The sequence below is a fragment of the Eretmochelys imbricata genome, chromosome 2 (genome assembly GCF_965152235.1).
Source record: "Eretmochelys imbricata isolate rEreImb1 chromosome 2, rEreImb1.hap1, whole genome shotgun sequence".
In the NCBI taxonomy this organism is placed as follows: domain Eukaryota; kingdom Metazoa; phylum Chordata; order Testudines; family Cheloniidae; genus Eretmochelys; species Eretmochelys imbricata.
The window spans coordinates 248875263-248887666 of NC_135573.1; the positions used below are offsets into that span (position 1 = coordinate 248875263).

The 12404-nt window shown below is 37.7% G+C and overlaps 1 protein-coding gene across 1 annotated transcript in view; it reads left to right on the forward strand.

Moving 5' to 3' along the window:
• Window positions 1-12404, forward strand: part of PTPRN2 (protein tyrosine phosphatase receptor type N2) — a 1032194-nt gene that overhangs the window by 429602 nt on the left and 590188 nt on the right. The window contains exons 7-9 of the mRNA XM_077809485.1: window positions 6595-6849; window positions 8363-8403; window positions 10421-10812. Of these exons, the coding sequence (XP_077665611.1) occupies window positions 6595-6849; window positions 8363-8403; window positions 10421-10812 (688 nt within the window). The remainder of the gene's footprint in view (window positions 1-6594; window positions 6850-8362; window positions 8404-10420; window positions 10813-12404) is intronic.

A 12404-nucleotide genomic window follows, 5' to 3' on the forward strand; every position in this document is an offset into this window, starting at 1 on the left:
AATCAATGAATCAATCCCTCATGCTCAGCTATGCATATGGATTTGATGCCTTGCAGCTGCTCTTTCTACCTTAATTCCAGCTGATCCTCATCTGACCATGTAGAAAAGGGCTCTCATGAGTCCCTTCCCTAGTTTACATTACCAACAAAGTTTTTTCTCCTTTGTTTGCTTTTGAAACACAAAATTGCTGAAACTTTGGCTTTTTGTCTGAAGGCAGACAATATCTGCAGTCCAATGGATGCCCAAAGTGAAAGCAGTCTTGGTATGGTACCTCGAGGGATTATAGGTTTCAAAGAACAAACTGTAATGTAAATCAAATCCAGATGGCACTGTAGGCACAGGTTGCATGGTTTTGCAGCTACACTCAAAGGAAAATAGGCCCATACTGGTTATACTGTCCTCCAACTGTTCCACTTCACCTTTCCTAGCAGGAGTCGATAGGCAACAAACATATTTAATGCTTACAGTGAATAACATGTTTCAAAATTCATTGGATTGTGCTTCTTTGACTTTCACATGCATAACGTATCCTGTAGTAAGGTACAGTTTTGCTAGCTTGCTTTTATATATGCAGTTATATGAACTTATTAAATGTCCTGAAACGATTCATGTGAAGAATCAGTAGTATTGTTGATTATTTTTTTTTGCTTCTTTGAGTCATTTATTAGTCCTTTTAGATATACATAAGGTAACACATCAGTATATTCACAGTATAAAGTAGCACTTGTTAGAAATGATGGACAGGGACTGAATCTGCCAATCTGAGCAGCTTTCCTGCCTGTAGTAAACTGCCAAAATCCAGCCAGAGGTTTAGCCTAATGATATGATTGCTCTCTATAAATTCATCAGAGGGATAAATACAAGAGAGGGAGAGGAGTTATTTAAGTTAAACGCCAGTGAGGACACAAGAACAAATGGCTATAAACTCACCATCAACAAGTTTAGGTTTGACATTAGGCGAAGGATTCTAACTGTCAGAGGAGTGAAGTGCTGGAACAGCCTCCAAGGGGAGCAGTGGGGGGAAAAAAATCTAACTGGCTTCAAGACTGAGCTTGATAAATTTACGGATGGAATGGTATGATGAGATTGCCTACAATGGCATGTGGCCCGTTGGCAACTGCCATTAGTAAAAATCCCCAACTGCTGGAAATGGGACACTAGATGTGGAGGGCTCTGAGTTACTACAGAGAATTCTTTCCCAGGTATCTGTCTGGCGAGTCTTGCCCACATGCTCTGGATCTAACTGCTCGCTGTCTTTGGGCTCAGGAAGGAATTTTCCCCCAGGTCAGATTGCCACAGACCCTGGGGGGTTTTGCCTTCCTCTGCAGCATGGGACATGAATCACTTGCGTGTTTAAACTAGTGTAAATGATGGATTCTCTGTAACTTGAAGTCTTTAAACCATGATTTGAGGGCTTCAGTAACTCAGTAAGAGGTCTATTTCAGGAGTTGGTAGGTGAGGTTCTGTGGCCTGCAGTGTGCAGGAGTTCAGAGTAAGTGATCACGATAGTCCCTTCTGACCTTAAAGTCTACACAGAAGATTTGCACTGAGGGCAATAGTTGTATATCTGTGGAGAGATTTTGTTTCTTCTCTTGTTTTTCCCCTTTCTCCTCTGAATCTGCCTTCTCCCCCTGCTCCTAATCTTCCTCTAATCGTGCTGGTTGTGTGGCCTTTCTGTACATGTGCAAGCTACCAGCCCATTCTTCTTCTTCAGTCAGTCAAATCATCAGCATTCCCTATTTTTCCTAACATACGTGGTCAAAGTGCCAACCACAGAAGTGCTCACATATTAAACAGAGCACAGGACAGTGACTTGAGTTTGTGTCCCTACTCTGGTCACATGTTTCAGAAGTCGGAAAGGAAGAGAATAAGTCTGGCAGAACAACACAGAATGCCTCGAGCAGATCATCAGTGAGAGTTGGTGGGGAACAAGAGGAGGTTAACTAGGGAGCAGGAGGGAGACACTCATGCACAGGAAAATGCCTGGGAATGTTCTTAAACCACTCATAACTAACAGGTGTGAAAGACAGAGGGTGCCCAGGAGTGGTGTGATCTGAGCAGGCACTGGCTTTCGAGACAAACTCCAGTTGTTAAAGTAAAAACCTGCCAACTGCACAAGTCGATGTGCAACTGAGCCCAGCTTTGTCCAGACTAGTTTGATTCATGAATCATTACATTTTCAGGCTCCCCTGCCTAAGCCCAAGTGAGGCATTCACAGGGATTTTTATGAATAAAAATCAAGTTTTCTTGTTTAAAGTACAAAAAACCTTTTGAAAATACCCCAAGCATCCTATGTCATGGTCACCAACCAGCTCTTTCTCAGGTGAATTCACTGGTGAAATCAGTATTATAATAAATATATGAAAACCTAATGTTTACTGTTTGTCAGGATGCTGGTCCCTTAGAATTCCACAGCAATAGCAGGGATAGATCTCAAATCCTCCAGCTCGAGGTAAAGGAGATTTTTGTTAGTAATGCATGGCCTCCTTGAGATAGTTCAGCGTTCCCTATTCTGATTCTATCCAGTACTGGGGAGAGGAAGAGTGATATGGGCACCCTGAAGTTTACACGTGCACAGACATGCATGCACACACATATGCTACCTGCCGTATTACAATATCCACTAACTTCTGACCCTCTTCTTCCTTGTTTTAGGAAATTCATAGGAACTAACTGAAATTCCCAAAAGAGTTTTTCAATAAATACAGGACCCAACACAGAGGTCTAGAAATTCCCCTTATTGTATTTCAAATGGGCTTCTCATCTTATCAGCTGAAAATGATATACAAGAATGGCTGTGTGCCAGCACAAGTGGGAAAACATCCATATTTAAAATAAACAAAAACACTTACTTAACAGCATATTTATTAGTCCAAGGTAGATACACAAGCTCTCTCCCCAGACCTTTTTACAAAGCAAATCATTTTCACCAGCTTGTATTGACCGTCTGGATAAACTTCTGCTGGTGCTCATTCTGGCATACTTAAACACATCACATTCCTCAAGTTCCTCAGCACTGGCTCTGCTCTGCAACTCTTCTGGTTTTTTAATAGGTAAGACAGTAGTGGTTCAATAATGGTAGCATACAGTACTGTAATGCCTAGTTTTTGTCAAGTTTGAAGTCAGCACTGGCATGATGCTGTTTTTCAGGAGTTGTTCTTTTTGATGGGCAGTTTCCTGGTGACATTGGCTAGATCAGGAATAGCAGCATCACAGGGAGGCAGGAAGCTTCTCGTACTCTGGTTTATTCCGTGAACCAGAAGGACCTGCAGAGAGCCTGTTAGTGGAATCTGGAGCAGGGCACATGGCCATTCATATTCTCTTGTGTGATTTCTCTTGCCCTTATTTCCATTTTTCAGTTGAGACTGTGCTTTGTTATCAGCTATGAACCTATGGAAGTGGACTAAGGAGATAAGACTTTGCCAGATAACAGATACAAAGAAAAGAAGAGAGCTTGAAAAAAGTAAAGTGAAATTGAAATGACAAGATTATGTTGGCAGCTTGTTGTTCAGTAACTCAGTTGCTGATTTGGCAGCTGGTTCTGATGTGAGGACATTAAACTGCTCTTTAGAAAAATGCAATAATGTTACATTTATATAACATTTTTAATTAGATGTGGCCTGAACCAAAATCTTGGATCTCAACTTTAGGGGGAAATTTGGGTCTGGATCTGAATGTCATGGCTGGTCAGGATCTGTATGGAGTAGAACCTAATCCTGGACAGACAGAGATTAAAGTCTTCTGGGGCCCAACGCCAGTTTGAACTTGGAAACCCCCTGACTTCCCCAGTTTACAGCAAGAACTTAAACTACATGATGTTACCACTGTCCTGACTTATGTTGTTTATCTTAATTAAATGAACATACTTTATACTCTTTTTTGTTCAATGAAATAAACCCTACACACTTTTTGCTAGGATTTAGAAGCCTAAATCATGTTTACTTTCAGTGAGACTTGAGCTTCTAAGTGCCTAAATCACTTTTTAAAATGAGACTTAGGCTTCTGAGGCATTTTAGAAAATGTTACCCTAAGTCTAATTTTTTGGTACAATGACTTTTAATGTCCAGGAGGTCAAAGTCCCTGAGTTGAGTTTGCTCATTGTACTATGGAGGTGGCTTCTAACTTTTTTGAGTGCTGAAAATTAGCATTCAGTATTTATGTGTATGCTAGATAGGCAGAAGTAGATTCTTAGTGTAATCTATATGATAGAAAGAGTTGATAACAATTTGTAAATTTCACTTTTCTCTTTGGGGAAAGGTGCAGAAAATACATAAAATGGTCATGAAACCTTCAAAATCTTGATGGTCCAGAGATTACACATGTATTCATGATCAAAAACTACTGGAAAACAGTCATTGATTTTGTTTTAGGTTTCCACTGTTCTTTTTATAGATTCACTGAGGTCATGCAATCATACATGGTGTTTCAAACATACTCTTTTGTACTATGATTTGCCATGTGTATATATATCAACATACCTGAAAAGCTTTTTTTGTTTTGGGTTGCAACGGACATTTAGTCCATTCTTCCCTATTTGGTTTATTTGCTTCCTCTTCATTATTTTGCCTGTTGTTCCTGATCATTTTCATCTAGCTATACAAACAGTGCACAACCCAGAACTAATGCCTAAACCGAAATTTGGCATTTGCATTGATTTGCTAGTATTATTAAATCTGTGCAGTATAGTATCCCACATTATCATCCTTAGTGTGTTTTTTTTAATGGCTCATCTTCTGAGCTAACTGTTGAGCTTCTAATCTTGCAGAAGGCTTCTGGGATTCATCCTGGCTAAGTCTGACTAAAGCTTTTTTGATTTCTGCATGCCCATGCAGAGAAACCTAGATTCATCTGTTCTTTTAAAATACCCAATTGAAGAAAGGCATTTAATCATTTTTTTACTGGTTTTTGATCACTGGTGACGGTCGTCGCTGCTGGCCGCCAGTTCCCGCAGCCCCCGTTGGCCTGCAGCGGTGAACCGTGGCCAGTGGAGCCGCGATTAGCCGAACCTGCGGAAGTGTCAGGTAAACAAACCGGCCCGGCCCGCCAGGGGCTTTCCCTGAACAAGCGGCGTCCCAAGTTTGGGAAACACTGACGTGAGATATTCATTTCCTAATGGTAAGTGGAGGCCAGTAGTAAACGATAAGCCAAACATGTGTAACAGTTGTACAGTATTATGCAGCACACTTCAAATATAGCTCCCAATTCTACCAAATGGACTTACTTTGAATAGAACCTTACTGCACAGGTTCTTTCATTAGTGCAAGGAATATACACTAGCCACCTCAATGGGCTACTTTCATCTTGTTTGGAGGCATAGAATATACTTTTCAACACAACTTTTAAAAGCAATTTATAACCCTTTTTTGAGATATCAATGTTTCTATGTTGTTGTTTTTCCTACCTGACACTACAGACCTAAAAATACCTGCTTTGTAAACAGAGAGACACAGACGCATGGTAGCAAACTGTATAGTGAATTAGTGGGTGAGGTATTATCTTTTATTGGACGAACTTTTGTTGGTGAAAGAGACAAGCTTACACAGAGCTCTTCTTCAGGTGAACTGGTGAATTAGTAGTCAGTATTGATAAGCACAAAAGAGATCATGTGGCTGAAAAATGGTTTCTGAGACCATAGGAAACCTTTAATTAAGTGAGGCATCTCCAAGGGAGATTTGGATAAGGTCTGCAGAGTACTCAGCCCAGTGGCAATGAAGTGTGAGTGGACAGTCAAATAAAAGCTCTTTTTTTTGGATGCTCATTGGGCTGTTACAGTTGTGATTGTAGTGGTAGATAAATATAAATATCTCAGTCGTAGGAGGGGAGCTTATTCTACATGTCTTTCCCCGTTCCAAAATTTTTAATAATGTTTTATCTACTTCCCGTATTTAAAAATTTCACAAATATATAAATAAATAATCACACCAGAAAGTGTGTTTATCCAAAATCCTTATCCTTAGCTATCTCTTACTTCAGTAATGATACCTATACAACTTATTGATAGACAAGACTTATAATATAAAATATGGCTCAATGATTGATTCATAGAATGGTGGATAGAGCTGAATCATACACCAGCTGACACAATATTCCCTACATGTAATTGTAGTCATCATGCCTGTGCTATTTTAATGTAATCAAATAAATAACCATCAGGCTACCTTAACAGTTATCTTAATTGACTACTATTGTCAAGTCACTTTAGGTCACGTTAAGTCAGTTTAGATTGGAAAAGTGTGATGATTCTTGGTGCAAAGAAAAACAGCAACAATTTTGTGCTAGAGACGTGAGTGCAGCTAACGAAGCCATACTGACTTCTATCCTTCAGCATCTGTCACAAGCTGGTCGTGCACTGAATTGGAAGCCTGCTTTCTGAAACAAAGTGCACCTCCTGTGCAAGGCAGTCATCTGTCATCAGACTATGATAGGGCTCACCAAATCCAGCCTTTGGGTGTGCTATTATATTGTTTCTGTAAGTGGAAAAGATGTCTTACATTTTCCTGAAAATATTATAAGCATATAACACTTGCACAATGTTTCTCTCTTGCATGTAAATAAATCCAGTGATCATGTTGGTGATTTTTTTTTTTGACTCAGAAAAATTTATTCAGGATATATTGAAAGACCTGAAGAAACACAAGGTGAACGTGGATAATCTTAGCCCACTGGAGCTTGATGAGATGGCTGATATTATTGCTGACGCCATTCAAGTTGTTGATGTAGCAGAAGAAAAGCAAAATGGAGCTGGAAAGTTTGAAGGAGAGACAGCAAAAGCAGAAGTCAAGGAAGTGGATGCACAAGGAGGAGCAGATTATGAGACTGGACTAATGGATGCCGATTTTAATATACAAGGTACTAGACCAAAAAGATAAACATGACAAAAAGCAATTTACAGTCATTTTCCTCTTTATTTTAACTGCAGTAGTATGGTCTCTCTTATTCATTGATTTTTAAAGAAGACAGGGAGGGAGAGTTTTTGTATTTTTTGGCAGAGGTCGGGAAGGTTTCAGTCTTCAAATTTGCTTTTTACAATGTAGACATGTATGCAAGGTAAATGTGGCTATTTGTGAGCTCTGGATCTTCAAGCTCCATAAACAGGATAAAAGGTAAACTGTTCTATGTTATTAGGCCTAATTTCTCATTCTTGAGAATGAGATGTTTAAACAAAATGATAATAAAAAGAATTCTTTTTATTCCCAGAATCTTGTTTTTAAATATATAAATGATAAAGCAAAAACATTTACCCCATTTTGCTTTACAAGTAATCATATTTTCATGTACCGTAATTGCATGCAGACAAAACTCTCAGACAAGCAAATATATACAAGCAACTTCTTCCTCTTCCTGCTCAGGAAACTAAGGAGATTCACTATACTTATTTGGTTGTGTTTGAACACAGATTTTTGGTGGTCCAGTAATCAGTAATCCAGCTACTGTGATTTTCATTAAAAACTCTACATTTACTATGCAGAAAGATATGATATATTACAGTTTTTACTTACCCCTCTTGTATGGTAGGACATGCTGCAGTATCTCAGATACCAACGCTGTGTGGTATTTTGTGGCAAACGTTGACTTTTAAGTTACTATCTTTTATTTGTTTGTTTATTTATTTATTAATGGGAACAGAACTCTTGTCAGCAGAAGTATAGCCCAAATTCCTTCTAATATGGATTTAGGGAAATTATTATTTTTTTTTTTATGATCACTACTGTGTCTGGTTTAAAATGAAACAGTCCTATGGGTTTGTCCTGAGTCACACTGGGACAAATTACTGAGATATAATTCTTAATGTTTTTCAAAAGAAGAACCATTGACTTCAGACAGTGATGTGATTGCAAAGTCTGACTATAATTTAACTGCAGAATGGTGATTCATTTCTGAAGTCTCTGCAGCATGGACAAAAATAAGTTCTTTTTTGTTCCTTCATAATAACATAGTCATGTCAGCATCTGTCAACCAAAAAAGCGCGTGCACAATGAATACATTGCTGCTGTTTGTTTATGTATATAATTATGATATTGCTTCTAGCTAGAGTCATTTTATTGATTTTTTTTCTGAGGCTTTGGTAAACAGTGGTAAAATGATAAGCAATACCACTGCAGTAGTTAGCATAATACACTGCTAATTTGACTCTAATTGTGCTGTTTCTATTGACATTGCGTTAGTTTGCTGTCCAAATGCAGCTAAAAGAACAAAACTGAACTACGCTTTTTACTTTATCCTTTCACGAGATCATCTTAATGTTTAATCTCTAGTAAAGAAGCTATCATTAAAAAAGTAGAGTAGTCCATGAGTAGTCTGTGTTTTAAAAACAAAGTTCTGTATTTTATAACTACATGTATACCCTGTTTATGTCTTACAGATAATGGAGGACATGAAGAAGATGCTAGAGCTGATAAAAAGGTAAAGTAAAGTTTGTTAAACCAAATATTTCACACTATCATGTCAGTAATTATTTCTCTATAGTTTTATTTTGAGGCATAAAATAAAACATTCAAATCGATATAATTCTTATTTATTTACAAAATGTACCCACTCTGATTTATACATAATGTACATAAGTTGAATAGATGTTTAATTAAAATTTAACTAAACTGCGAACCAGAAGAAAAATATCTCAGTTTAGCATCCTCTCAAACAAAAGCTTGGGAATAGATCCTGAATGTCAGACAAACTCAGGCTCCCACAGGAATTGAATTCAAGCACTGAGGAATCTCATTGAAAATATCCTTTTACAGGTCCCACAAATCTCAAATCTGGGGAATGTTAGCAATAGTGACTCAGGTGACATCTCCTGTTGAGATGGAATGTGAGTAAAGAGGCTCTGTCTGAGGAAACATTTTTGCAGGAAAAACGATGAGACCTTAAATCTCAAGGATTCAAAATTGACTTCCATTAATTGGGTTTCTGTATCATCACCCTTTCACCTCCCCATGCAGGGATAAAATCTGCTTAAACTGATGAACATGAGAGGAGAGATTTTCAAGGCTCATCCTCTTCTGGACAGAAAAACCAGGATCCGAAAGACAAATTGGCCCCAAACTGTGACACCAGGCTTGGGACCTCAGCTAAGCAGCAAATTTGAGGATATTTTTGTGAGCCTTGGCTCAGAACTTGGGCACTTAATTCATTCACTAGTTCTTTTGAGTATCCTTGATTCTTTTTTCTGGGTTGCATGTAGAAAAATTAACTCAGAGAAGAGTTTTGGCAAACCAAAGTGAGAAATTCTATGCAATGTACTATGTCAACTGTCAGGTTGTAGCTAGATCTACCTTAGTGTGTCAAGAAGCCATCCATGATGTGTTTATAACCAGGTCTCACCAACAGCTGTCCATATACCAGGCAAGAAGAATACACTAGTGGACCAGTTCAGCTGGAATTTCAACCATCCACACAAAATTGCTCTGAAGAACAAAGTGCTGCACTTGCTGTTTCACCAGTGGGGTATTCCACAAACAGATCTTTCAGCAACACTTTGAATAGGAGAGGTGACAGAATGGAAAACAGCTCTACACAAAAGAACTTCAGATGGGGTTTATAAGCAACCAGGCACCCCTCTCTGGGATAGCCCTAGATATAGCAAAAATTTATGTAATGAACATAGCCCCCTCTGTGAGTTTTCCATGAATATGCCTTGATTTTACGAATTTGTTTATTATTTGACTTCATTAGACACATCAGTTCTATGATCAAATCACAGCCTATGGATTGCTCACAAACTACTTACCACAACAATTTGCTAGAGACAATTCACTATTCCTGCAGTGTAATTGGACACCTAAGTCACATGGTATTATTTCTGCTTCTGATGTGCTATCTCCTAAAAAGCTATTCAGATATTTTCAATAGCAACACTCATGCAAATACGTATTTGTAAAAGTAATTTGCATCATTTCTCATTTTCTTGAGCATAAAATTTTACTTTCATCAATATTCACAAAACACAAACATAAGGGACTATAAATACTACCATATATTGAATTTGAGATTTGGTTTTCAAACAAATATTTCTGAAATCTTTTTTTGCCATATTCTCCCAATTCTGTTCTAAGATGTCTCAGAGAACAAAGGTTATCAAGCTGAAAAGAGACATTTCATTTTGAAACAATGTAAGTCCTACAGTTAAAGTTAACACTTAAGTTTGACATTGCATATAAATCTTATAACAATATAAAAACTCTCCCAATATAGTGGAAGCTTTCAAGATTCTTTTCATATTGTGCTGTAGTTTTATTTTCGGAATGTAAATATATTTACATATACTCTTTCTTCATGTAAACAGATCCTGCAAACACTTATTTTAGTAGTCCCAATCACATGAGTAAGGGTTTGCAGGATTGGGTCCAGGTGTTGTACGTGATAAGTAGACCTATGCCTCCATGTGTTTAATGTTACAAAGAGCTCTATTCTTTTAATACAGGAGAACAATTTGAGTTTAAAACTAATGGACTTCTTGAATGAGAAATCATTAACACAAAATCTGCCGGATAAGCCTACTTCTGAAGAGTCCTTTAAGACTGAAACCAAGAAATCAGAAGACTCAGATTCTTCTTCTTCCTCAGAAGAAGAAATGAAGGTTGGTGTTGAAAATGTAAAGAGTGAGACTTTCTCAAGGGAACTGGCAGCTGAGAAGAAAACTGAATCTGAACCTGACTCTAAAGAGCTGAATGAGATCCACTACTGGATTAAGAATTCTTTGATGCGGGATGAAAGTGCCTATGAAGAACCTCAAAAAAAGATGGGAGAAGGGCTACAGCTAGAAGTGAAGTCTTCTGAGGAGGAGGAATATGGCTATATTGTGACAGAGAAAGAGTAAGTATAGTAGCAAACTTGAATTGCATTTTTTAAAATGGGGAAATGTAAAGTGGTTGTAACTGATGAAAAATGAAAGTAAAAGAGGAAGATGCTATTTACTGTACCACTTTTTGACACATCAGAAACACTTTTTTTGGCAGCCAGCTCAGTACTTTGATGGAATTATGAGAGTAGAGATGCCATTCTGTCTGTGTAGAAGATATACAATATGTAGGCCCTTTACTTACTTTTTGCTTGGTCCTCTGATGTCCCCGTGATCTGCACAATATGTCAGTCAGTGTATTTATGGTTAAGGATGTGCGCTTTAAATATCTGACTTCAAAGTAGCCTAAATATCAATGCCTGAGTCATTCTTCAGAAAAATGATACACAATAACAAAGCACAACATTTCCTTTGTGGTTCCATTTTGATCTGAAAATAACACAATCCAAACATCATGAACAAAGCTAGCTGAGAATGAAAGACCTAATGATTTCAGGACATGTAACTAATGAATTTGACATTTAATACTATACTTCAAAAAGACAGCACCTCCCTCCATGTGAAACACAGTGCTTTAAAGAGGGGAAAAACATTTGGAAGTTTAAAGTTTAGACTTCTTTTTTTTTTACTTATTTCTTGAATAAAAAGTTTGTGTTTTGTTAGAGGCCCCCCTCAAGTGGTGTTGAAAATGATTAACTGCTAGGATAAATCTATGTTCAGCACCATTATAGAAAGTGTGACTGAGACTTCTGTAATGGTGCTGAAAATGGGTTTATCCCCTCCATATGAGCAGTTAAACCATTGTCTACAACCATTGAGGAAGGACCGGGAGGGGGACCCATTGCTGACAACCACTGCTAGAAATCTGTTATTTTCCTAGTGTACACAGGGCCCTACAGAACAACCGGACAGTATCTGACAGAGAAGCTCAATGACCGTTTAGCTAAGGGTTTGAACAGAGTTGTTTTTCTTGAATTTTGGTGCATTAGATTTTTTGCTTTTGGGGGTTAGGCAGGTAAGGAGTGGTTGTTAGCTATTTCTGCTGGGAGGTGGGGATACATTTAAAAAATGATGCATTTCAACAACTGTCCTCTTTTCATATCTTTAGTACCTTTGCTATGGTATTAAGTTCTCCTAGTATAACTCTTGGAATGATTGTTTGTAATGAACTAATAGTAACAAACACCATTGCCATGTTTGAAAATGGAACAATATCCTCTACAATGGGATATAGCTATAAGTATGTGTTATGTTGGCATATATTCGTACCTAGAGAGAGGGAGACATTGGCACTATAGCTAGAAAAATATTTAATCTACCTGCTTATCTGTAATACAAGTGGAAAAATTATAGGGTTCCATACAAGTTCAGAAAATCTGTTTTACATTTTACCCATTATCCTTTGTATGCATGCATGTTTTATTTTTGTTTTAAAGTTTCCATTGAACTCTGAAATATTTAAACATTAAGCCATGGTAAAAAATATAATAGGGTTCAAGAGCAGGGTTGAAATTTAAAGCCTATTTCTAATATGCCTACATTTTGGAGCAATGTACAACATGCGGCAGCTTCCCTGAATACTTTTCAATTAGGACATTCAAGTTAC